At 38.6% G+C, this 26,964-nt stretch overlaps 1 protein-coding gene across 4 annotated transcripts; it reads left to right on the top strand.

Annotated features, from left to right (window-relative positions):
* The first annotated feature begins 639 nt into the window (after nucleotides 1-639).
* KBTBD2 (kelch repeat and BTB domain containing 2) lies at nucleotides 640-24,531 on the top strand. 4 transcript variants are annotated; one of them, XM_045564575.1, is made up of 5 exons: nucleotides 679-953; nucleotides 1,694-1,798; nucleotides 12,734-13,237; nucleotides 18,961-19,126; nucleotides 21,821-24,531. In XM_045564575.1, the coding sequence occupies exons 3-5, from the start codon at nucleotides 13,068-13,070 to the stop codon at nucleotides 23,354-23,356; spliced, it is 1,872 nt and encodes a 623-aa protein (XP_045420531.1). In that variant the 5' UTR covers nucleotides 679-953; nucleotides 1,694-1,798; nucleotides 12,734-13,067; the 3' UTR covers nucleotides 23,357-24,531. The 4 variants fall into 4 exon arrangements, with proteins under 4 accessions (XP_045420532.1, XP_045420531.1, XP_045420534.1 ...); XM_045564578.1 differs by lacking the exon at nucleotides 679-953 and adding an exon at nucleotides 1,283-1,512; XM_045564576.1 differs by lacking the exon at nucleotides 1,694-1,798 and having other exon boundaries at nucleotides 640-953.
* Nucleotides 24,532-26,964: the final 2,433 nt, after the last annotated feature.

Raw genomic sequence — 26,964 nt, 5'->3', positions numbered from 1 at the left:
ACGTCTCCCCAGCCTTGTCCTTCCCTGGTCCGGTATTGTTTAGTCCTACTTGTTCCCGCTCCCCGACCTAGCCTGCAAATATCTATATTTCAGGGGTTAAAAAAACCGCCCAGTGCACAACATTTGGTGTTTTGTTCTCCAGATTTCCTAGCCATGAATTGCTCGGCTCTTCCCTCCCCCAATCCAAACCCAAAGCCACTGCCGCCCGCGCTGCTCGGCGCGACCTCTGCTCGGCGCACGCGCCCTTGGCGGGCTCTCCCGTGACCTTTCCCGGGAACCCCCTTCAATTACGCTCCGGTCCCTCACGCCGCCCCCGCCCTTCCTGCTCTTTCCATTTCCCCTTTCGCGCCTGCGCGGCCCCAATTGTTATGGCTTTCTGGTGGGATCCAGCAAAGGAAAAGGGCGGGGGAAGCTAGAGTAAGGGAGGGGGTGGAGGGACGGTCTCCGGAACCCGGCAAACTGCAAAACTGCCACTTGTGCCGACAGGCGCGCTCGAACGGAGGGAAGGGAAGCTCCGCGAGGGGGGCGCGCCCGCGGGCTGGCCAACGGGCCGCTGCCCGCGCGCTCCCGGGCGCGGAAGGGCGCGAGCGCGCGCGGCGGGGGCGGGGCGGGAGCGGCGAGCCGGGCGTCTCTCGGCCCCGGGCTGACGAGGCGGCGAGGGCGGGCGGCGCGGCTCCCGGGGGAGGAGTCTGGAGGTGGTCGGGCCCTGAGGAGCGTGCGGCGGCGCCCGCAGAGGACGCTGCTTTCCGCGCTGGACGGACCGATCAAGAGAGGGTGCGAGGGGAAACCGGAAGGAACAGGAGGTGTCGGCGCCAGCATTCCCCGGCCGGAGGCGAGACCCCGGCCCCGGCCGCGACGGGAGGGCCACGCCCCCGCCGCCGCGCCTGAGCGGCCCAGTGTGTTTGGGGCCGCCGGCTGGACTGGATCCCAGCCCTCGAGACCGAGGGACGCGGGTGAGCAGGCGTCGCCAGCGCCGGGCGGGCGGGGGAGCTCGTGGCGACCTGTGGAGGGATTGGGAGAGTAGGGCTGTGGAGGGAGGGGGCTCGGCCCTTTGTGGCGCGGCGGGCGGGGGGCGGCGGCGGAGGCCGCCGCGGCATCTTTCAAACCCGAGACGCTTCCGCCGCGGGCGGGGGAGGAGCGCGGGCGCCCGGCGCCGCCCTCCGCACCCCGGCGGCCCCAGTGCGGCGCGGCTCCAGGCCGGGGCGCGGGGAAGGGGCGGCCCCGGCGCCGTCGCGGGGGCGTTTCCGGCCCCGGCGCTGGGGCGCCTCCGCGGCCGCGGGTCCCTGGGGCGGCGTCCCCGCCTTGCTCCGCGCCCGCCCTCGCCGGAATAAAGCTGTTTCACTCGGCGACCCGCGACGGGGTGGGCCTAAGGCGGACAACCGCTTCCTTACGTGTTTGTTCCCTGGTACATGTGAAGTAACCAAGAGAGGTCTAGATTTACAGAGGTCCTGGTGTGGTCTACTAGCGATTTTAAAAAGAAAGGAGAAACTGCCCTTTGAAACGGAAAATTGTGTACGTGTTTACTTTGTGAAATCGTTAACTTAATTGGAACTCGACCACCTCCGTCTCCCTGTGAATAAAAAAATTGTGGAATAGAAGACTCTCCTAGTTTGATGTGGGACATTTATTTTGAGTGAACGTCTCTTTCCTCCTTTGGTTTTGCCATCTAACATTTTTTTTTTGCCCATCTCAGGGAGGAATATCCATTCCACGGGCTACAGATCCCTAGGATTGTCTGCTACCACTATGGCCCTTGAAATATGAAAAGAATTCAAAATATAAAATTAACTTTAAAAGGGTATGTTTGTGTTAACTATCTTCTATATCATTTAGCTTTATAAAAACAGGGAACAGGACTGGTCACGTGTTGTTTATCCATGAATCTGTATGTGTGGCTCACTGAGCATTCACCATTCACAAGCAAAACCTTATTAGCAGTGTGCACTAAAATTATATTTTGTTCCATAGAGGCAATTAATTAACAAGGTTTTTATTCCCTCCTTCCTTCTGGGGTGTGAATTTTTGCCGCATTTGGGTGGTATGGACTCCAGATCTCTTGAAATTGTGAATGACTTAGTTTAGTTAACCTTTGATAGGACTTTTTTCCTGATATTTTTTTTCAGGACTATTTTTTCTGACCTAAAGTAAATTGAAAAGGCAAGCCAGTCAGTTGTTTTCCAGTCTCGATGATGTGGAATTTTATTATTTCCATCTGGCTGATAACTAATATTAAGCTTCGTTCTTCCCTTTGATCTTTTGTTGGTCTAGTGCTTATTGAAGCCCTTTTAGATTGGGGCCTGAAATCCTCAAGCGGTCATCTGTCAGTAACTCTGGGATACTGTGGCATTTCTGTTGAGCATGCTCTGTAGTCCACACGTTTCCACGTAGCGCTGTTTTCTGTATACAGTTTTGTCGGAAGAGTTTATAAGTGCTGTAACTCTTCTCCACTTTTTGTTCCTGTAAGGAGTAGTACCATAAAATCTGTTAACTTTATTCACAGGGCGTGTAAGGAGATGGGAAGGAATAGAGATATCATAGTACTTATGTCCATGCCTCTCCATAGATTTTCTTCCTTCTGGTTAGTGGAAATAAGATACTTCATAATGTCTAAACATTGAATACTGAATGTGTTTAAGGTGCAAGGTAAATTTCTATAAATTTGAGTGCAGTCTTAAAAGGCAAAAGATACCTTGGTTTCCCCTTGTTCCTTGCCCACATTCCTGATAAGTGGGGCCAGGAAGAAGGATTGGTCCTGCTATCGTAAAATAATGAACAATTCAAAGTCCTTTGTTGTGTTTCGGTCTTGACATTTTCAGTTTTGCAGAGTAGACCAAGAGATATGTGATTAACTCATGAGGGTATTAGAAATGACAGGTTGATTTCAAGTAATTTTTTAGGTGTATGACAATTACTCCTGGTTCTCTTGCCAGGAATTTGCAGTACCTAGATTTCTTTATGGGAAGAAGAGATTATTGTAGGAGATGTGGAGAAAAATATAGTCATTTAATGAGAGATTCTTCCTTTGCTCTCATACCTCTGGCAAGTAGTGACTTGCAGTAGCTTCTATGGTTATGCAGGGGCTTCTAAGAAGTTTATCTCAGTTTATGTTCATTTTTTTTGTGAAAGAACAAACTTCAGTACTCATAATCATTGTTAAGTGGCTATGCTCTTCATGACCTTATATATGAGCATTTGAATATCTGGGAAATATTTTCTCCTGCAATTGTCATTGAAGAAATCATTGACTTAGTGGAAAATGAAGTCCCAGTGAAAAAGTTTGAGTCAATTTTGCATTAGTCTACCTTTCCCCGGCTTTATTAATAAGTCGCTGTGCAGAGCTGAGAGGAAAAAAGAAAAGTGATATCCAAAATAAAAGGACATACTATACTCATAATTATTCTGTCACAGGTGGTGTCACCTTTATGTTCTTGTTAAAATTTTTAAAAGTCAGATAACTTATTAATCATAATGTAGTACAGAAGCTTATACCTGTGACCTGAATTTACTTGGGGTGCTGAGCATATTAACCTGATGGAGCCATGTAGTCTTTTCAGTGTGGTTGGAAAGAGAAAACACAGAGGAATAGACCTAAGCTCTGAATTTGGAGTAATGGAAGCTATGCTGAAATTTATAAAACTTGATACATTCTTCAAAAGGCAAGGTGTTTTGTTTTTTAATTGATGCTTGTCACAACTCCAGAAAATTCTGTTTGTGTAGCAGTTGACAATCTAAAGACCAAATAGTCTTTTCCACACACTCTCAGCTGTCAGGGTTGTTTTGATCACTTGAAAGCAAACTGTTTCTGGCACCAATCTCTTGTCCTCCCTAAGGAGAAACCTATCTCAATTGAAGTGAAGAAAGGCTTGTTTTATGACTGGTGCTTTCCTGGTTCTTGTTTAGTTTTTTTGCACTGACATCAGCCTTCTGGAGATTAGTGTTTGTTGAGCTAGTTTGTTTCATGATTTGTACCGGCTAAATATTCTATATAAAACATACACATATATCACTACATCAAATTGTACCCCATAAATGTGTATGCTTACAGTGTGTCAATCAGAAAAAAAAGTATCATTCGATATTTTAGAACACTTTGAATTCAAATTTCAAATAAGTGTCAAATATTTGCAAAAAATATTACCTAAAAACTATGAATTTCTCTTATCCTAAATACCATTTAGTGAGGATGAAAAGAGAGAACTGTATTTGGAGTGCTGAGACCTTGTAATTGGGATCTCTAGACCTGGTATAGGTGTGGAGTTAGGAAAGTGCTACAAAAGCTGCACCAGATAATTTCAGATATTTACATAGTAGTGCTGTGTATCAGGCACTGTTCCAAGTATGAAATTTAATCCTTTAAGAATTCACTGAGAGAGTTCTATTTTTATCCCGATTTTATAGATAAGCAAACTGAGGCACAAACAGTAAATAACTCACAAAAGTTCACACAGCTAGTAAGTTGTAGAACTGGGCTTTTAGCCCAAGTAATTTGGGTTCATACTCTTTTTCAACAGCTGACATCCAGAATGCCTTGGATCTTTTCCAGTGAAGTTTTCAATCTTCTCTATTGACTTTTGTAGCATTGGAAGGTGCAGCACCTTGTAAGTTAGTAATGTACAATTTGAAAGTGCTTTTTTTTTTTTTTTGAGACAGTCTTGCTCTGTTACTTAGGCTAGAGTGCCATGGTGTCAGCCTAGCTCATGGCAACCTCAAACTCCTGGGCTCAAGTGACCCTCCTGCTTCAGCCTCCTGAGTAGCTGGTTCTACAGGTGTGTGCCACCACACCCAACTAATTTTTTTTCTACTTTTTTTAGTTACCCAGCTAATTTCTTTCTATTTTTAGTAGAGATGGGGTATTGCTCTTGTTAAGGCTGGTCTCAAACTCCTGTCCTCAAGTGATCTTCCTGCCTTGGCCTCCCAGAGTGCTAGGATTACAGGCATGAGCCACCACACCCAGCTGAAAGTGCTTCTTGGGGATGAATGACCTTTAGCTCTACTGCCCTTCCTAGAGGGAGACCTCTTTGTCACTCTTTCATCCTTCTGTATAATTTTATTTTATTTTTGATTGGCAAATAGTAATTGAATGCATTTGTGGGGTACAGTGTGATGTTTTGATCTGTGTATACAATGTGGACTGGATTAAGGTAATGCACATATCCGTCTCTTCGTCTACTTTTGTATGAAAACATTTGAAATCTCTTAGCAATTTTGGAATATACAATATATTATTATTAACTATGGTCACCAGGCTATGTATTAATAATAGATCACTAAAACTTATTCCTGTTAGCTGAAACTTTGTCCCTACTATATAATTTCTCTACAGGCCTTCTTCTAAATCTCCTCCCCATCTTTTTATCCTTCCTTAATTTTTCATCTGCAGCTTGGTTAATTGCTGATTGGTCTCATTTCACATTTCAGTTATTTAATCCTTTATTCTTTCCTTGATCCTTTGTGTCTTGCCTGGTTAACATTGGAAAAGTTTGCTTTGCTTCTACTTGTATTTCTGTAACTATTCAGTGGGAGAGTACTATAAATGACACACCTATAGGAATTAAAACTAGGTTTCAAAGTGAAATTAGACATGTTTGGAATTATTTTCTGTAAACATTTCATACCTTTCTCTAGTTAATCTTGGATCCTTATCCCTTAATATTGATATTTTAGATCTATAAAACCAATTCATCATTACTGTTAGGTCTTTAGGAGTATTACATTAGTGTTTGCTTTGTGTGAATTGCCTTTGCAGATACACTTTCAGGCATATTTTGACTCTTCCAGCCTGAGGATTTGAACACCTTTTTTTTTTTTTTAAACTGTTATTTTAATTAAAAAAATTTTTTTTTATGAGACAGGCTCGCTCTCTGTTGCCCAGTTGCCCAGGCTGGAGTGCAATACCAGGATCATAGCTCACTGTAGCCTCAAACTCCTGGGCTCAAGCAATCCTCTTGCCTCAGCTTCCCAAGTAGCTGGGACTACAGGCATGCACCACCATGCCTGGCATTTTTTTTTTTTTTTTTTAGGTTTTTGAAGAGATGGGGCCTCACTATTGCCCAGCCAGGTCTCAGAAGTCTTGAGCTCAAGTGATCCTCCCACCTCTACCTCCACGAGTGCTGGGATTATAGGCATGAGCCACTGTGTCCAGCCTATACTTTTATTTTATAGGAAAGGGAAGTGAGAGATTCAGACAACCAACTTAAACTTGTGGAATAGACACAGAATTGTCTCTCAGTATCCATGGGAGATTGGTTCCAGGACCTCCCATGGATACCAAAATTGCAGGATGCTCAAGTCCCTGATATAAAATGCTGTATGTAGTATTTGCATCTGACCTGTGCACATCCTCCCATATACTTTAAATTATCTCTAGATTACTTATAATACCTAATACTATGTAGATAGTTGTTATACTGTATTATTTGGGGAATGATAAGAAAAAATGTTTATATGTTCCATACAGACACAACCATCTACTTTTTTCCCACTGTGGATACAAAGGGCCAACTGTAACTTGAAAGTTGGATTTTTCTACATTTATGATTTTACGGTGAAACTGAAAAATCAGGCTAGATCTGCAAAAATTTACTTTGTAATCACATTGATTATTTAAGGGAGGAAAACCTATTGAAAATAATTTTTTATAGGCAGTGTTTCAGATTTTTAAGTAGAATTGTTTATTACTATTAATTTCCATTACTACTGATTTAACACATAGACTGCTACACTAGAAAAAAAATTTTTTCCTTGGGGCTATGGTGTTTTATTATGAAAATAGAATAAAAACTTTGAAAACAAAATGATCCTAATTTAGTGAAAAATTTGTAGTTTTTTTTATTGTTTTCTGTACGTGAGTTATATGCAACTTGAAAAATAGTTCTCGCAGCTTCCAAGGAGTGAGTTACATATGCTTCACAAGGCCCCAGACTCAAAACCAGTGTGAGTTAAATACAACTCACATAGCAGTTAATGTGTTAATCTTGGCAATTATTTAATAATATGATGTTTGTTTTGAAGCTTTAATGTGATAGAATTCAATCAATAGAACCTTGGAGATTTGGCATCCTAGAGAAAAAGTACCAGAAGCAGAATTTTTGGTTTACTTTTTCTCTCAATCTCAATTTATAAATTTTTGACTTTTATAGGAAATCCTTCGATTTAAAAATAAGTAGGGCTTTGTCCCCTGATAATTTCCAGAAAGTTAGTGGGTAGACAGTAAAGGAAAGGATCTCATCCTGTGTGTAGCATGGCTAACCTTTTCTTTACTATTATTCTCTTCCATCAAGCAAATCAATCAAGAACATTGAACTGAGCCCAGGGCTTAGAAAAAGGAGTAAGAATATCCATACTTTTTATATCAAAGTACATTGCACTTTTTTAGATTTCTGAATTTCATTATATTGTGTTTGCATGACTCCCATTTAATTCCTGTACTAGTTGGCATTTTTCACTGGGAGTATGTTCTAATGATCAGCTTTAAAATAGAATACTTGCCTATTACTCATGGAGCACCTGGTACTAGGAATTGTGCCATGTAACAGGGATTTCCCAGTCTCTGTCCCTTGGCTATTCTATCAAATCCATGTGTCTACTAAATGTCCTTACACAACCATTGTCTTGCACATGTCTTCTGTTTTTCGAATGTATGTAGATATTTTTGTAGTTGATAAAAATAGAAACTAAATGTTTTTGAATCTTATAATAGCTTTTTCACATTATGGATTTTTTTCCAACAGATGATTTTGGGAAGGAATATCTTTTTTTGTTTGTTTCAACCTTAATAAAAGTTACTGACGCTAGATAAAGAAAATTTTTCAGAAGTCCACTGAATTAGCAGAAGTTAAGGGAAAGCAGTTGTGTGATTAGGTAAGAGATGTTAGTATATTGGTTGAGAAGAAAAGTGGAATATATACGGGTTAGATTAAGGATTATATTTAATTCAACTTTCAAGAATTTGTGCTTTTCCTTGTTTTTGTGATCTGAAGGGAAAACATTCTAGCAGAAACTACTTGAGATACGTAATTTTAGTCATTGACTCTTTTTTTTTTTTTTTTTTTTTTTTGAGACAGGGTCTCACTTTGTTGCCTGGACTAGAAGGGGTGCAGTGGCATCATAATAGCTCACTGCAACCCCAGACTCCTGGGCTCAAGTGATCCTCCTGCCTCAACCTCCCAAGTTGTTGGGACTATAGGCACATGTCGTCACGCCTGGCTAATTTTTCTATTTTTCATAGAGGTGAGGGTCTCGCTCTTGCTCAGGCTAGTCTCGAACTCCTGGCCTCAAGCAATTCTCCCACCTTGGCCTTCCAAAGTGCTAGGATTACAGGTGTGAGCTGCCGTACCTGGCCATTGACTCTTAATGTTATATTTCATCAAGAAGCAGTCTAAACCAGAGATTTGTACATGTGGCCTAGAGCCTGTTTTTGTAAATTAAGTTTTATTGAAATAGTCATGCCCCTTTATTTACATGCTGTCTGGCTGTTGTCAGGCTGCAACAACAGACTTAAATCTTTGGGACAGAGACCTTATGGCTCCCAAAACCTAAGCTGTTTTGTATTTGTGATGAGAAGGGAGAACAGTGGAACTTTGGAAATTTTATTTTTTTAAATGAGGTAATCATTGCATATGTTAATAAAATCCAGAAGGTTTAAATAGATCTTCAGTGAGTTTTTCCTTCCTCACCAGTGTGAACAATGTTAGCAGTGGGGCTGAGCGCCAATTGCCTTTGCTCATTTTACTTGTACTACAGTTTTTCTTATGGTAAAGAGTAAAATTTCTTACACTCATGTCTCTATTAAAAGTTTGGAAGTGAGAGATCAAGACAGCCAGATTTTAAGGAAAATGTTTTTTATACCCAGCTTGCTTCACTCATTTCCCTGCCTCCTTTGGCTTTTGAGTTTGTCTAGAATAACTGATTTTAAAAACACGATTGTTTTTTAAATGACAACTAATTTTGGCTGTGGTCTGTAGTAAGAGTAAATGCGGCTGGGCGCGGTGGCTCACGCCTATAATCCTAGCCCTCTGGGAGGCCGAGGCGGGTGGATCGCTCGAGGTCAGGAGTTTGAGACCAGCCTGAGCGAGACCTCGTCTCTACTAAAAATAGAAATAAAATTATCTGGACAACTAAAAATATATATAGAAAAAATTAGCCGGGCATGGTGGCGCATGCCTGTAGTCCCAGCTACTCGGGAGGCTGAGGCAGTAGGATCGCTTAAGCCGAGGAGTCTGAGGTTGCTGTGAGCTAGGCTGACGCCACAGCACTCACTCTAGCCCAGGCAACAAAGTGAGACTCTGTCTCAAAAAAAAAAAAGAGTAAATGCACTTGGTATTTTAGAGCTCTAGTGGTTGGCATCTCAATCTGAGTACTTAAAGTGCAATGATTGGCACTTAATAAATATTCAATAAACATGTTGCATTAAATTTAAGTACCCATTAATTTATAACAGAAAATTAAGTAAACAGTTTCCTTGTTACCTGAGAATTACTTAGTCTGTGGATGGTAGGGTCTACAGATAACAGGATATGTGACTCTTGGAAGGTAATTTTAGATATAGAATGGATATATAAAATAATATAATTATTGAAAAGAGAAAATTTGCAAAATGTATCAGCTTACTTGGTAATTAAGTAATATAGTAGACTTTGTGAAATGTTTCAGGGTATTTATGATGTTCGTTTCAAGTTTTGTTTTTAGCAGAGAAGGAATCTTGTTATAGAAAATATTCATGTTGTGGGCATTTGAAGGTTGTTGGTTGATCCTAAACTTTACAACTTTTCACATTTTTGATTAATACATTTTGAAGTCACGTTTCCAGAGAGGTGAGATACTTAATATTTTAAAGAATGACTTACTTTCTCTGTCTGTTTTAAGGTAATTTTTATTTAGGCTATCTCTCCTGGAAGAAAATGTACCCTGGATTACAAAAGAAGGTGGTAAATAGGGGAACCTAATAAAGATTAATGAGTTGGCTTACTGTGTTTTCTAGAAGCAGACTTGAGTTGTTTAATACAGTTTTATGCATATGGTAAAAAAATCAAATTGAGCAAAACCCAGTCATAACAAATTAAATGGGACCCAGAAAAAAAATCACTGCAAAAAATCATGTCATTATAAGGTTAATAAAATGACCAGAGTGAGCTTGTATAGTTAGCCTGCAAGAGATTCTTTGGTCTGGCAGTATGATCTAAATCTATCTTGGTCCTGGCCACCATTTGCTGCCACCTGGTTTAAACGTGGATGGGGACAGTTTTGGGTCCTGCAGCTAGGGTTAGGTCTTTCAGTTAATTAATGCTGCCGTCCCCCTGTTAGGGACCAGGGCACAGAGCTCTGCTGCAGCAACACCTCCAACCCCCCAACCCCAGTCTGTGGAAACATTGTCTTCCATGATAATGCATATATTTCTGTAAGATATATTTCTAGAATTAGAATTGTTATGTTAGGATGTATTAAGTATTGGCAGTGCCAAATACTATGTGTTTTATAATACCTTACCTGCAATTCTGAAATTCAAAGAGTTCTGAAAAATCAAATTAAAAAAAACAAAACAAAACAACTCTTTGCTAGCAAAACCTGACCTGAAGTAACATGAGGCTATATATAGTCTTTATTTTTCACACTATTTATATTTCCCTCAGTGAAGATAATGGAGTGTGCCCCGGACAGGGTTTTGTAATATATGTTACATGTGCCACCTTACCTCTACAAAAATCTGAGAAATTCTAAATTCCAAAACATATCTTGTCTCAAGAATTTTGAATAAGGGATTATGGGTACATGTCACCTTACTCCCCTGTGTCAGAATTCTTGTTTTCCCACACCCTCATTAACTTGCTGCATTATTAATATGTGGAACTAGCCAGTGATTTCAGGTATTATTAGCCTTAGAGGTTGTAATAGTAGAACTTAGATTTATAGTATAACATACAGTTCTGGAAGAGCAAAGTCATTACCTTAAATGACTCAGTCTCACTCTGCCTTTGCACCTGTTTTAGTTACTTCCATCGTTAACTTGGCTGGAAACTTGACGGTCTATATCAAGTTAGCAGTTCATGTAATAGTATAGTTTGGCAGGAAGTATATGTGATCTCTTTGACGTAGTGGATGATACTTTGTGAGGAACAATCTTAGTAATTCCAATGATGGTCATATTTGTAGGTTTCATATAACAATCTCTTGACTTTCTGGTTATGGGAACTAAGGGTCATATAATAAGAAAAGATGTGGTAGTTTTTGTACTTACCATATTAGGAGCATTCTATTAGGGTTTTTCCTCTTATTTTCCTGATTGGGAATTCCTTTGCCATATGTTATAAATGCTGAGTTCCAAATAACATTTTATTCGGCTGGAATTTTTTTTTTTAATGAATGGTATGTAGTATGACTAAAACCTAGGGTGTTTTTTCCTTGAGTGGTTAGCCAGTAATTCCAATATGATTTGTTGTAATAAGCCAGTCTTCCTAATTTGAAATATTATGTTTGTCATATCTAATTTCTTACGTGTACTTGGGTTTATTGTAGGTTTAATATTTGATAAGAATTTAATATTTGATAAGAATCTTGAGGGAAAATTTGCCCTTGGTCTTTCTCAAATATCTTGGCAAATTTTGTGCATTCTTCCAGATGAATCCGCTGTAAATAGGATTTAGATTGAATTTGTATTAAGCTTACATATTAATTTGGAAAACATTTATATTTGTATACTACATAGGAATACATATCCATTTAATTATGTTTTATGGTTTTTTCAATAAAATTTTATGCTCTTATTAATAAAGATGCCTAGGAAGGAACCTCTCTACAAAGAGATAAATTACATATACTTCTCTCACAGGATTGAATTGCAAATTTAAAAATACATAGCTTATACTTTGGAAGTAAACAATTTGAATCTATTTACCATATAGTTTAAGTAATTTAAATTAAATATGAAGCCTTTGTGAATGTATTTAAAATGTATCCAGAGAATGAGAATCTCCATGAAACAGAGAAGACATTTTGTTTTGTTTTAGGGTTCTTTTCCCCTTAAATTATGATCATTTGTTGCTACTAAACAACTAGGAGATCTGGCTTTGATATTAAATTATTTTCAAAGAACTTAAAAATATATTCTTAGGCTGGGCACAGTGGCTCACATCTGTAATCCTAGCACTTAGGGAGACCGAGGTGAGAGGATCACTTGAGCCCAGGAGTTCGACACCAGCCTGGGCAATAGTGAGACCCCGTCTCTAGTAAAGATTTAAAAATAGCCAGGTGTGGTGATGTGCACCTGTAGTCCCTGCTACTCAGGAGGCTGGGGCAGGAGGATCGATCGCTTGAGCTTAGGAGTTGGAGGCTGCAGTGAGCTATGATGACACCATTGCTCTCTAGCACAGACAACAGAGTGAGACCCTGTCTAAGTAAAAATAAAATAAAATTAAGTAAATAAGCAAGCAAGCTTATTCATGTGTTCCTTATTATCTGGGATGTTTATATTTTGTATAGGAGGCCAAAAATTAACTTAAAACTACAAATGTTATTTTTCTTAGTCTGTTTTTTATTTTAAATGTAGTAGACTTTTTAAAATGTTCATTTTTTTCATGTTTCATTTTTATGGTAATGTGTAAAGTTTAACTTCAAATAAATATGATTTATATTTAAGGCTGCCATTTTAAACATTGTATTCTAAAAATGTACTGGCCTAGATATTCCAACTGAACTGGGTTTTTTTTTGTGTTTTTTTTTGTTTTTTTTTTTTTTTTAGTTACTCCACAGGATCCACCGAACATAGGATGTTGCCACAAAATCTACCTCGTGTATTTCTTTCACTCACGAGCTGCACAATTGCAGATTTAAGCAGGATGTCTGCAGACTGTGTTGAAAAACTCTGAAGAACCTAATTAACACAGGATGACCTAGGAGTGATTCTCAGCCTAAAACAAGATATTATTCCTTAGTGGATGTGTCAGTCTTGGTTCTGAATGCTGCAGATAACAGCAAGTAGAGTCTCTCCTTTATTTCTGAAGTATTCACTTGACCTTCCATCAGTAAGACGGACTTTTCTAATCTGTTCCGGGAGATATTAATGGAATACAGTCATGTCCACTCAAGACGAGAGGCAGATCAATACTGAATATGCTGTGTCCTTGTTGGAACAGTTGAAACTGTTTTATGAACAGCAGTTGTTTACTGACATAGTGTTAATTGTCGAGGGCACTGAATTCCCTTGTCATAAGATGGTTCTTGCAACATGTAGCTCTTATTTCAGGTAAGTACTTTAATCTTGATTAGTTTGTAATTACAAATGTAGAATGTTAGCTTATTTTAATAGCAGTTCTTTTAAATATTATTTAAATTTTTAAAAAAACTCAGATTCCTTAATGTTTTGCTTAAGTTTTCTATTCAAATAATGTAGTACTTGCCAAATCAGATTCTTGCATGTGTAAGTAAAGGACAGATGAAAGAAGTTTTGTAAAGGTTTAAATATAGGAAATTTGTTGAAATCAATTAAGGTTAAGTTTCAATGTTGGGGAGGCAGAAAGATTCAGAATATTCTTTGTTTTCACTGAAAAAGAAAAATGAGATAATTTACTTTTTGAGACTTTAAAATACTGCATGTAGAAAACAGTGATCCTTATATACACTAAAGAGTTAAAATAGGCTCAATAATAATTTTTAGAGGATAATTCATGCTGTTTATACCTAAGACTTTTATTTCCTTTGCCAAAATATTTTTTTCTTTGTTACTGTTATCATTTGTGATATCCAGTTAGCCTTACCAGATTCCTTGCCAGATTTAAATATTTAATAATTAATAATGTTGGTGGTCTCCATGCCTCTGAATTTAGAGGTTGATTTAGTTATTTATAAAGCTTAACTTTACATGTTTATTGTCTTTTGCATTTTTATAAGTTTCATGAAAAGAATAGAAGCTAAGGCATAGAAATTGCTTTATTTGTCCTCTGCCCTTAGGTTTTTACTTAATGTTTGAAAGGGACAGGGTGAATAAAGATGAATTAAATGTGGACCAGTATTTTCCTTTATTAGCAGCCGTAAGTAAAGATCGGCAGTTAGTTTTCTGCTGCTCTTTAGTGGTAGCTGTAAACAGGACAGACTTAATCTGACCTTTTAGGGGTAACTTACTTTACACAAAGGTATAGAAACTTCACATTCCTCAATCCCACGATGACTGCAGAAGCTAAGGCCCAAATGTCAGTTGCCTTCCTTCACTGTGCCTACAATTTTTGCTTCAGGTTAAGCTGTGGATTTTTCATGCAATTTCAGACATTGATTTTCTTGTCTGTTAGAAAGCTTACCCTGTTTGCAGACACTGGTTCTAAAACCTAGTTGATTATCAGAATCCTCTTGGGGGAAACAGGGTTTCTTAGATTTCAAACCCAGAAATTTTGATTCATTGAGTCTGGGTTATAAAATCAGAATCGATATATTTTAAAGCTTCCCAAATGGTTGTGATATCTAATTTTTCCCCAGATTCATTGTCTTAGCAGGTGATATCAGAAATTCAAGGTTATAGGTTCAGTAAATACCTGGATTCATTAGCCCTCTGCTCCCCTCTTTTTTTTTCTTTAAAGAGACGGGTTCTCACTGTGTTGCCCAGGCTGGCCTCAAACTTCTGGGCCAAAATGATCAGATCCTACTGCTCTCAGCTTACCTCTCCCTTTGGATGACTTTTTTTTTTCTTTTCTTTTTTGCATGGGTCTTCTGGGAGGACCGGAAAACCTGCTGGACATGTCTCAGTTGTGGGTTTTCAGAATGACATTTATAACCATAAGAGTAGAATCTTCTGTGGTAGTAACCTTAGCAGTTGTCATCTGATGTAACTTTGAAATCTCTGCAGAAATTCTTTATATTTTCTGCATTGTCATCATCATTACCAGAAAGGAACATATGCATTTATTTAGATGTCTTTTTTTCTCATTAAATTTATTTACGTTATCTTTTAAATTCTTTAGCCATGAGATAATTATTTATCTTTAACTGATTGGGTTGAGATTGGTTTTCCTGAAGACCAGGAAACTTGAATCTTTCATTAATATTACAATCTTAAAGATAACACAATCCTTTCAAGGCTGGCATTACTTCATTATAGCTTGCTAGTTCCCTTCTTTAGCTTTCTTGTTCTTCTGAGAGAATACAGTCACCCTTCCGTATCCGAGGGGTCTGCATCCATGTATCAACCAACTGTGAATGGAAAATAAAATATTTGGGGGGAAAAAAAGGTGATTGTGTCTGTACTAAACATGCATAGACTTTTTTCCCCCTTGCCATTATTCCCTATAAACAATACAGCTTATTTAATAGCTATTTATATAGCATTTACATTGTCTTAGGTATTATAAGTAATCTAGAGGTGATTTAAAGTATATGAGAGGATATGCATAGGTTATATACAAATACTATGCCATTTTGTATAAGGGACTTGAGCTTCCATGGATTTTGGTGTTTGTAGGGGGATCCTGGAGCAAATCCCCACAGATACCAAGGCACAACTGTTTATTATCCCCAAAGCAAATCTGATACTTACACTTATTAGATAAATATAAAGAATAGTCCCATACATGTCTAGGGTTAAAGCCACCCATCATTAATATCTTATGTCTGAGACAGTTTCAGAAGAAAACACGTATTTCGGGTTTATAGATTTCAAGATCTTTGCATATAATGCTATTACTGATCTTTACTATTAGAAATTTTGCCTTTGAAGTGGATACATCATTCTTTGTAGTTTGAGTTACCAGTTCTATCCCACCAAGAATCTATAGATACTTCTGAAAAGTAGTTTCTGTTTTTTGGTAACATTTACAGTTCATTTTAGACCCCAAACGAGAGAATTATTTGAGAATTACTCAGCGCTTCTACAGTGTTACTTCAGCTTCTTAGAATATTACGTAATTTAGTATTTGTTCTTTCTTAAAAATGTCAGTTTAAAATTTTCATTATAAACCTGCCTAGGCTTCTACTTATCTGTAGTCTTCAGGAAGCACAGTTTCTTTGCAGAAGTTTGTCATTCTGGTGTCATAAACCATAGTCTAAAATAACCAGTCTTCTTGTCATATGTATAGTCACCTGTTCCCCTGCCCTACTCCCTTTTCCAAAGTCACTATCTTCTATTGGAATAAAGCAAAAAAACCAGTTGAGCCCTAAATATTCCATTTTTTTACTCTGAACTCTCACAGTTCATTTTGAGGTTTCCTGTGATTATCTTCCATTTTTCCATGCTAGACTGGTGAAGCTGGTAGCAATAGGTGGTTTTGTTTTATTTCGGTTTTTGGCTTTTTTGAGACAGAGTCTTGCTCTGTCACCCAGGCTAGAGTATAGTGGCGTTATCATAGTTCACTGCAACCTCAAACTCCTGGGCTTAAGCGATCCTCTTGTCTCAGCCTCTCAAGTAGCTGGGACTACAGGCACGTGCTACCATGCCCAGCTAACTTTTTTATTTTTCATAGAGACGGGGGTCTTGCTCTTGCTCAGGCTGGTCTCAAACTCCTGACTTCACGCAGTCCTCAAACCTCGGCCTCCCGGAGTGCTAGGATTACAGACGTGAACCACCTTGCCCAGCTGCAATAGGTGTTTTTAAAGAATGTCTTGGATTTTCTTTTCAAGAACATTTGTGGCTTTCCATTATCCAATCAGGTTTATTTGTGGCCATCCCGTATCCTTCATTGGAAGTCATCAGCCATTGTCATTCTTTTTTTTTTTTTTTGTATCCTAATTGATCTCTACCTTAGTTCGTCATTGGGATTCTTGGGTGGACTTTGCTTAGAGTTTTTTAGTTTTCCTCATGTAACTTACCCATCCTTGACCCATATCATCTTGTAAATGAGTCATGGCCCACTGCATTAATGCCTGACCTCCAAAGTTCTAATATTAAATATTTAACTGATTATTGTATTATTTCCATTGACTCAACTACCCTTATTTCAAATCAGGTATATCCAAAATTTAACTCACCTTTTTCCTAGAACCAACTTTCCTCCTTGGCTTTACGATTTTTCTCTTAGTGGCTACCAGTATTTTTTTCAGGTACTTGAAAATAAGTAGCTGTGACTCTTCCATGTCTACTTCCTATTCTCTCCCATTCCCTGTGTTCAGAAAATCACCATATCTTGCTGGCTCTTGGTAATAGCTTTTGTATCCATTTCTGCCACCCTCGCTCAGGTTCTTAACCTTTCATCTAGATTATTGCTGTAACCTCATAATCAGTTTTCCTGTCTCCAGTCTTTGGCTCTTGAGGTCTGACAGTGTGGCATATTCATCCTATAGTACATTTTTATCATGTTAAATCCAGGCTGAAAACCCTTAAGTCTTCCCCACTAACTACAAGGAAAAGCTCAGACTCCTTTGTCTCATTTAAAAACTGATCTGTTACTCATCTTTCCAGTTCATTTTCTGGTATCCTGCATGAGTTTTTTTGTTCAGCTATGCCCCTTGAACAAACGGTTCTTATATTCTACCCTATTTTGTCCATTTTGAATACCTTCATTATCTCCTTGTCCTTGAGGGTAGTGACTGTTGTGATACTTGCTCTATTTCACTGCGTGCAGGGGCTCTTTCTCTTTTATGCATGCAGTAATATTCATCTCTTACCTATATATGGACATTCTACTCTGTTTTCTCCACAATACCAGTTGCCTTTCCAGCATAGTTTCCTGTATATAATATGGTTTTAGGAAAATGTCCTGTATATTTTTAGGAAATTGAGTAAATGAAAAAATATATATATTATTTTTTTGAGACAGAATCTCGCTGTTGCCATAGGTGGAGTGCTGTGGCATCATCATAGCTCACTGCAGCCTCAAACTCTTGGGCTTAAGTGATCCTTCTGCCTTAGCCTCCTGAGTAGCTGGTGCCTGTGACACCATGCCTGGCTAATGTTTTCTATTTTTTTTTTTTTTTTTTTTTTTTGAGACAGAGTCTCGCTCTGTTGCCCGGGCTAGAGTGAGTGCCGTGGCGTCAGTCTAGCTCACCGCAACCTCAAACTCCTGGGCTTAAGCGATCCTACTGCCTCAGCCTCCCAAGTAGCTGGGACTACAGGCATGCGCCACCATGCCCGGCTAATTTTTTCTATATATATTTTTAGTTGGCCAGATAATTTGTTTCTTTTTTTTTTTTTAGTAGAGACGGCGTCTCGCTCTTGCTCAGGCTGGTCTTGAATGCCTGACCTCAGATGATCCTCCCGCCCTGGCCTCCCAGAGTGCTAGGATTACAGGCGTGAGCCACCGCGCCTGGCCTGTTTTCTATTTTTGATAGAGACAGGGTCTCACTTTTGCTTAGGCTGGTCTCGAACTCCTGACCTCCGGTGATCCTCTCACCTCAGCCTTCCAGAGTGCTAGGATTACAGGTGTGAGCCACTGTGCCTGTCCAAGTAAATGAATTTTTAACAGCTTTATTGAGATATAATTTATATACCTTAAAATCCACCCATATTAAGTGTACAATTAAATGAATTTTAGTATATTTACAGAGTTGTACAGTCATTTCCACAATCTAAATTTAGGTTATTTCCATCACTTTGTGCCCATTTATAGTCACTCCCCATTCTCACATGCAGCTCTAGGAAACTACTAATCTACCTTCTGTCTATTTCCTTTTTTTGGACATTTTATATAAATGGACTTGTACAATATGTGGTCTTTTGTATCTGACTTCTTTCACTGAGTGTAATGTTTCTGAGGTTCATTTATGTCACAGTATGTATTAACACTTAGTTCCTTTATGTTGCTGATAATTATTCCTTTGTATGAATGTAAGGAATAAATGGAATTTTGATGTTTTCACTCAAAATGGCATAGTGGAATATTCTGGTATATCTTTGGCACCAGAGTATATGCTTTTCTGTTGTCTCCCTCAGAAGTCTCCCCTATAAGCAAATACCCTAAATAAACATCCCTTATTGTCTAGTTTTTCTTTTTAGCTCTATATTTGTTTTACATGAAACCTTTATATATTATTTTCCCTTCTCTGCTGTAGGGCCATGTTCATGAGTGGACTGAGTGAAAGCAAACAGACACATGTACACCTGAGGAATGTGGATGCTGCCACCTTACAGATAATAATAACTTACACATACACGGGTAACTTGGCAATAAATGACAGCACTGTGGAGCAGCTTTATGAAACAGCTTGCTTCCTACAGGTGGGCATTTTTCTTCCTCCTTTATAAACATGAGTTGTGGTTTTTATTAGTTTATTTTGTGAAGAAACATTGTTTCACTGGTGATGTCTTACATCTATGTAATTTTCTTACTGCAGATTTTTGAAGGGTTAAAAATTTTTTCTCTTTATAAAATGTATAAGGTAAAAACAAACTAGGATTTGATCAGTCAGTAAACCAGTCAGTTTTATGATAGCAACTTAAATTAGTTAAAAAGATAGGTAAAAATTTCAGACAGTTTCATATTCTGCCTAATATACCTGAGAATTTAGATTTCAAGTAAAAGTAATTTTTTTTACTTTATTTTATTTATTTATTTTTAGAGACAGGGTCTTACTCTGTCACCCAGAGTGCAGTGGTGTTGATTGTGGCTCACTGTAACCTCGAACTCTTGGGTTCAAGTGATCCTCCTGCCTCAGCCTCCTGAGTAGCTGTTACTACAGGTGCATGCCACTAGGCACAGCTTATTTTTCCTTATTTTGTGTAGAGATAGGCTCTCACTGTGTTGCCCAGGCTGGTCTCAAACTCCTGGCCTCAAGCAATCCTCCCAGCTCAGCCTCCCAGAGTGTTGAGATTATAGGCATGAGCTACTGTACCTGGCCATAAAAGTAATTTTTAACAGTATTTATTGAATTTAAGTGATTCTGTTTTTCTGTGTTTAAAGCTGAGATGTCCTCATTTTTGATGGTGTTACTTTACACAGAAAAATTTAAGATTCTTATGGAAATTATACTTAAATATTTATAATGGTTATATGACCATATTTAGCTACCAAGGAAAAGTATTTAAACAAGATAAAACAAATAGTGATGGTTGATATATTTATGCATGATAAACTATTTTACTCTATATTTCCCTCATGTTCCCTTTTAATTGAAATTTTAAGAGGAATATGAATGTTTTTTTCCTCCTCCTTTTCCTTTGGAATAACACTTTGTATTTCAGAAAACAAGGTTTTTCCAAAAGGAAAACCTTCAGACCAAAAGTTAAATTTTGGGAGCACAGTTCATGATACCTCATTAGGTACTTGACAAATATGTGCTGAATGAATATGAATGATACTGGTCAAATGCCAATACCTGGGTGTAACTCTGCAAACCAAAACATGGTTTCATGCCTCATGTACCTTCCTTTTTCGTCTTGTACAGTTGAGTACCCTTTATCTGAAATGCTTAGGACCAGATGTGTTTTAGATTTTGGATTTTGGATTTTTTTCAAATTTTGGAATATTTGCATTTCCAAAATGCAAATATTCTGGTTCAGCATCCCTAATCTGAAAATCTGGAATCCAGAATGCTTCAGTGAGCATTTCCTTTGAGTGTCATGTCAACACTCAAAAAGTTTTGGATTTTGGATTAGGGATACTCAACCTGTACTTTTTCCCTACAAAATTTTCAGGGTCCTACTCTATCTACAACTCCGGGGAAACTGAAGCTGTGGTAGCTTCTTGGTGCTTTAGTATCAAAGGTGTTCACATCCTGATTCCAAACTTGAAAGAGGGAAATCCTTACTGTAAGCATTGTCTGCAGCTTGCAAGTTTTCATTACTTTTTTTTAAGGCCAAGCACTAAAAGGCATTTTTTCAGAATTACTAAGACATTGAAGAATTTCAAGAAATGTGGATTCCAGAACAATTTGTTACTGTAAACACCGACACTGTTCCTTATAATATTTTCTGCCATATTAATGAAAGCCACGTGCATATGCTTGCCCAGATGCAAAACAGGACTCTGCCTCTTGAACTGGCTCACCCTGGCAAGCCTGAGGTGGGATGTTCGACTACCAACATGACTGCCACTGTTAACCACGTGAAGTGATAATTTTTTTTGTGTGCCAGATACTGTACTAATGCTTTATATTTAAGGTAGACAACTATTTCCCCATTTCATACAAGAGAAGACTGAGGCTTAGAGAGGTGAAGCTACTTGCCTAATATTATAGAGATACCAAGTGGACAATTTAAGTTTTGAATCCAGGCAACCTGTCTTCTCAATGTAAACAGCTTCTAATTAACCACTATGATGCTGAATAAGTATAGTAGGTAGCAGTTTTGATTCAACTAAGATATACCTTTCCTTAAGAAAAATAAATCTGGGAAGCCTAGAGTAGCTAAGATGGGTCATTTAAATGTGGGTAATTTATAACTGCACATAAATGTATTTATTGTTCCTTTGATTTATCTTACCTCTCTAGATGAGAATGGCAAATAATAACCACTGTTACTCATTGTGTGTGATTTTCTGGTTTTATATGACTATCTTGTCCAAGTTGAGAAAACCTGAATCTAGCTACTCAACAATAATCATTTTCTATACTGTAATTTATTTACCTCTTTTTATATGGTTCTCTCAATTATATATTTTTAAAGCCTAGAACAGTAGAGATTTTATATGAGTTTATCTATCCCTTAAGGCTATTTAGTTTTTTAAGTACCTATTTAATGTTGTACTACAGGTTCCTAAATAGGACAGTTAAGTAGGCCACTGGGCAGGAAAAGAAATGCAAAACTATGCATAGTCTTCTACTTTTATTATTACTGGAAACTTTATCTCTCAGCCCAAACACATGTATCTGAAAATAAAAACTCCAATATGGGGATCTGATTTATATACCTGTGTTTTATATAAAAGTAAAATGTGTCTATCCTACCCTTATCAGCTTTTTCTTCTCATTTTAGGTAGAAGATGTGTTACAACGTTGTCGAGAATATTTAATTAAAAAAATAAATGCAGAGAATTGTGTGCGATTGTTGAGTTTTGCTGATCTCTTCAGTTGTGAGGAATTAAAACAAAGTGCTAAAAGAATGGTGGAGCACAAGTTCACTGCTGTGTATCACCAGGAAGCTTTCATGCAGCTGTCACATGACCTACTGATAGACATTCTCAGTAGCGACAATTTAAATGTAGAAAAGGAAGAAACAGTTCGAGAAGCTGCTATGCTGTGGCTAGAGTACAACACAGAATCACGATCTCAGTATTTATCTTCAGTTCTTAGCCAAATCAGAATTGATGCACTTTCAGAAGTGACACAGAGAGCCTGGTTTCAAGGTCTACCACCCAATGATAAGTCTGTAGTGGTTCAAGGTCTGTATAAATCCATGCCCAAGTTTTTCAAGCCAAGACTTGGAATGACTAAAGAGGAAATGATGATTTTCATTGAAGCATCTTCAGAAAATCCTTGTAGTCTTTACTCTTCTGTCTGTTACAGCCCCCAGGCAGAAAAAGTTTACAAGCTTTGCAGCCCACCAGCTGATTTGCATAAGGTTGGGACAGTTGTAACTCCTGATAATGACATCTACATAGCAGGGGGTCAAGTTCCTCTGAAAAACACAAAAACAAATCACAGTAAAACAAGCAAACTGCAGACTGCCTTCAGAACTGTGAATTGCTTTTATTGGTTTGATGCACAGCAAAATACCTGGTTTCCAAAGACCCCGATGCTTTTTGTCCGAGTAAAGCCATCTTTGGTTTGCTGTGAAGGCTACATCTATGCAATTGGAGGAGACAGTGTAGGTGGAGAACTTAATCGGAGGACCGTGGAAAGATACGACACTGAGAAGGATGAGTGGACGATGGTAAGCCCTTTGCCTTGTGCTTGGCAGTGGAGTGCCGCAGTTGTGGTTCATGATTGCATTTATGTGATGACACTGAACCTCATGTACTGTTACTTTCCAAGGTCTGATTCGTGGGTAGAAATGGCCATGAGACAGACTAGTAGGTCCTTTGCTTCAGCTGCAGCTTTTGGTGATAAAATTTTCTATATTGGAGGATTGCATATTGCTACCAATTCTGGCATAAGACTCCCCTCTGGCACTGTAGATGGGTCCTCAGTAACTGTGGAAATTTATGATGTGAATAAAAATGAGTGGAAAATGGCAGCCAACATCCCTGCTAAGAGGTACTCTGACCCGTGTGTCAGAGCTGTTGTGATCTCCAATTCTCTGTGTGTGTTTATGCGAGAAACCCACTTAAATGAGCGCGCTAAGTACGTCACCTACCAATATGATCTGGAACTTGACCGGTGGTCTCTACGACAGCACATATCTGAACGTGTACTATGGGACTTAGGGAGAGATTTTCGATGCACTGTGGGGAAACTGTATCCATCCTGCCTTGAAGAATCTCCATGGAAACCACCGACTTACCTTTTTTCACCAGATGGGACAGATGACTTTGAACTGGATGGAGAAATGGTTGCACTGCCACCTGTATAGTTGGGGAGTTCAGGGCGTGCACGCCTGCGTTATGTGCTTTGTCATTTTCTTTGCTAAACAAGAGAGGCTATGAAAGAAATATGACTACATTAAAAAAAAAATCTATCTTTGATAAATTTTATTTTTATGCCCTACTTAATATTTGCATCAGTATAATATATATCAGTCTTACAGAAAGATATGCTTCCATAATATGAAATAGATTATTCAATAATTGAGAAACTTTTATGTGTATCATGAGAGCATAAGAATCTGGATTATCTAACATTGTTAGCCCTGTGTATGTACAGTTCAAAATGTTCACTTATAAAAGTAGATTCCTGTTCCTAGTGTGGTATATCACAAATTGTGCTGAGGTTATTTTAGTATATGTATTTCATTCCTGTGCTTCTGTTCTGAAGTCCTGGAATACAGGTTTTTTTCAGTGTAATGAATTCAGCTGCACTTAACACTAACGTCCATGTTGGTATAGAAATGTCTAAATCCTATACTATAGTCGAGGAAGATCTTCCATAATTTTATGGTATTACACAGGGAAAGCTATGACTGCAGGATCAGTCTAACTATACTATTAGGTGCATGTATTCTCTTTTCACTAACTTATACTTGTCTATCTAGAATACAGGTCTTCTAATCAGCTGGTCATTTACCAGGTGTGGACTTATGTTGCTGGGCTTGCAATAAGAATTGCCAGCCCTTCATTGTGCGGGTCTGCGTGGAGCTTTAATCAATAAATGCCTCCACTTTCTGTATTACATTAACATTGGCTCATGCATATAACTACCTGCTGCTGATGTAGTTCTCCATCTTAAAGATTTAGAGTGGGTTAACCAGGTCATTACATCTTAATTTAATAACAAGCATTACTGTAGAGTGATTGTGTATAGATCTGTTAGCTGTCAGGGTGTGTTTTTTTTAACCTGTTGTGTGTGTGGGGTGGGTAGGATTAGGAAGGTGAACCGTTCAGGAATTCTCTGCACTAGCTGTGCAGAAGAGCAGATACCTAGCGCTGCTCTGACATTAATCCCAGGAACCACTAGCAGTAGTGGGGCGCCGCCAATCTAACGTGAGCACAGGTGCTTCATGACAAACATTACTAGCATGTTCAACTGCATAATGTTCTGGCACTGTATTTTGAATGACATTAATTTATTAAATAAATTGTATATATTCAATATCTTTTTTGTGATGAGGAATGGTCTGTGTGCTTTTTTAATTTTGATTTTACTGGGTCAGCTTAGTGAATTTTGTTTGATACAGATTGAGATATATTTTTATGTATACGCTTTTCCTGGGCTAGTGCCTTTCTACCCTAGAGGCGTATCAGAATCATCTGAGGTTATACTTTTAAAAGCTTGAGATGATGCCCAAACGTCATCCCAAACAAAATGATCCACAATCTCTGGTGGGAGGATCTAGAAACTTTCAAAGCAATACAGGTGATTCTTTTGTGCATTTCCAGTTGAGTACCACTGGGTTAGACCTTAAGTATATGTGGGATTTGATTCTAGATTACCAGGTTTCCTAGAGCACATCACTGGTCATGTTTACAGACTAACTGCCTCTCCACTGCCTACTGAATGAGTCCAGAGTCCTTAGCACAATTAAGGCTCTCTATTAAATTATCTTTACAGCCCTATCACACATTGTTTTCCCATAAGCCTTATCTTCTAATCAGGCTTTTGCTATATTTTATGCTACTCACTCTTACTCAGAACAGTCTTTTCATCTCAACGCTACCTGTGGCTGTTTTTCTTATTGAAGATCTATTTAAGGCAGTTTTTCTTTTCCTTTTTGGAACTTTGTTGTTCCAGGTAAGGCAGTTCTAAAATGAATGTTTCCTTGTAACCACCTCTTACCATGTGATGGAAAGAATCTTTTCTCATGTTCTTAGTACCCTGTATCTTGATCTTGTTAATTGTACTGAGCATTCTTATTTGTCTTAATACTTCTACAAAGTGGTTGATGTTTTGAGGGAGGGGATTTTCCTACAGCTTAGCATAGTACACTTTGTATAGTTGGTGATAAACATGTTGAAAGTATCTAATAGATAAATACAGAAGGCTTTGGAAAGTTTGAAAGAGTCAAACCCAATACACCAAGTGCTTCATTCGCATTAGTAGTGCCATTAGTCACCTTCTTCCCTCACTTACCTCCTCATCCAGCTTAGGTGGGTCATCTTAATACTTCTGCCACTCTTGTGGCAAAACTAAACTCTTTTGCCCTATTGTCATCAATTTATACCCGGCAAAATCTGAACCTTACATGAGTTCAACTCTAACTTATCTCTCTTTACACCTGCTGAGGCACTGCTACAGAAAGCCACGTGATGGCACAGATTGGTGCCACCATACAGTTTGTAGTCACCATCCTCAGCTAGAGCCTCAACTTTAGCAGGCTTGTCCTTCACTTTGAGTAACAATTTGAAACCAACATTCTCATTAAATCATTACCCTCCTCAATGCTTCCTCTATTAGCAGATTACTTCTATTTCACCAGAAAAATAATAGAGGGGAAAACTTCCTCAGCTATCCCTCACCAAATCTATCTGTACCTGCATCCTCCATTGCTTCTTCCTCTCCTATTCAGAAAGAGAATAAAAGTATTAAGCATCTTTATTAACAGTTTCACTCTTTCAAACCTTAGGAGCTTTGCTCTATGATTCCACTGGTTTCCACACTTTCACCTTTACACGGTCCTCAGCTGATTCTTATGTGGCCAGCTCATTCCTTCAATATTTTCAACCTCTTTAATTGGATCTTTACCATTCTTTAGAGGAAAAATGACCAAGCCTTTTGAAAAACAAAAATCTTTCCTCCTCAGCTACTTCCCTCTTCTCTCCTTAACAAACCTAGTTCCATGCCTTTTCTTCTGATGAACCACATCACACCATTTACCACTGAACCCAGGTGAGTCTGGTTTCTGTCACTATCATTCCACTGAACCTGGAACTTCAATCTTTTTAAAGTTCAGAGGCTACTTTGCTTGTTGACACGTGACAGTATTTTACACTGCTGAACACTCTGAAATACTCTAAACTGAACTTGTGACTTGCTTCCCTGCTTTTCTTCCTATCTCAGGTTTTCAGATTCTTGCTATTAATTTCACCTCCAACCATCGCTTAGATCTTAGCCTTCCTCTGTTCACACGTGTCCTAGTCAGTCCTGTTCACTTCGGTGGCTTGTGTTCATATCCTTCAGTACACACCTTCATCTGAGAGTCTGACCTGGATATCCACCTTGGATGTCTCCAGGGTCTCAAATTCAACATGTCTTAACATCCCTTCCCCTCTTTTCTACCGCACACCTGCTTGTGGTTCAGGTTCTTTCAGTAAACAGCACTACAAGCCACTGGCTGCTAAAATAGCAACTTGGAGGTTAAACTTCCCCTCTTCCGTCTTCTTCACCTCCATATTCTGTCAGTCACAAGGCCTTGTAGGTTCTGAAATCTCTTGAATTCATATAACACATTAGTCTAGAGCCCCTACCATCTCTTACTTGGAGAATTTAACAATTTTCTAAATGATGTCCTTTTTAAAATAACTGCTTTACTGAGCTGTAATTCACATACCATACAATTTACCCATTTAAGGGTGCAGTTCACTAGGC

Source organism: Lemur catta, chromosome 11, assembly GCF_020740605.2.
Source record: "Lemur catta isolate mLemCat1 chromosome 11, mLemCat1.pri, whole genome shotgun sequence".
NCBI classification, from domain to species: Eukaryota; Metazoa; Chordata; class Mammalia; order Primates; family Lemuridae; genus Lemur; species Lemur catta.
The sequence above is the reverse complement of the archived record's forward strand: the minus strand, read 5'-3'. Positions and strand labels throughout refer to the sequence as shown.

Coding starts and splice junctions, on each gene's coding strand:
- KBTBD2 (XM_045564576.1), top strand. CDS start 13,068: ATGTCCACTCAAGACGAGAGGCAGATCAATACTGAATATGCTGTGTCC. Junction 13,238..18,960: donor ACATGTAGCTCTTATTTCAG/GTAAGTACTTTA, acceptor TCTCTGCTGTAG/GGCCATGTTCATGAGTGGAC. Junction 19,127..21,820: donor AAACAGCTTGCTTCCTACAG/GTGGGCATTTTT, acceptor TTCTCATTTTAG/GTAGAAGATGTGTTACAACG.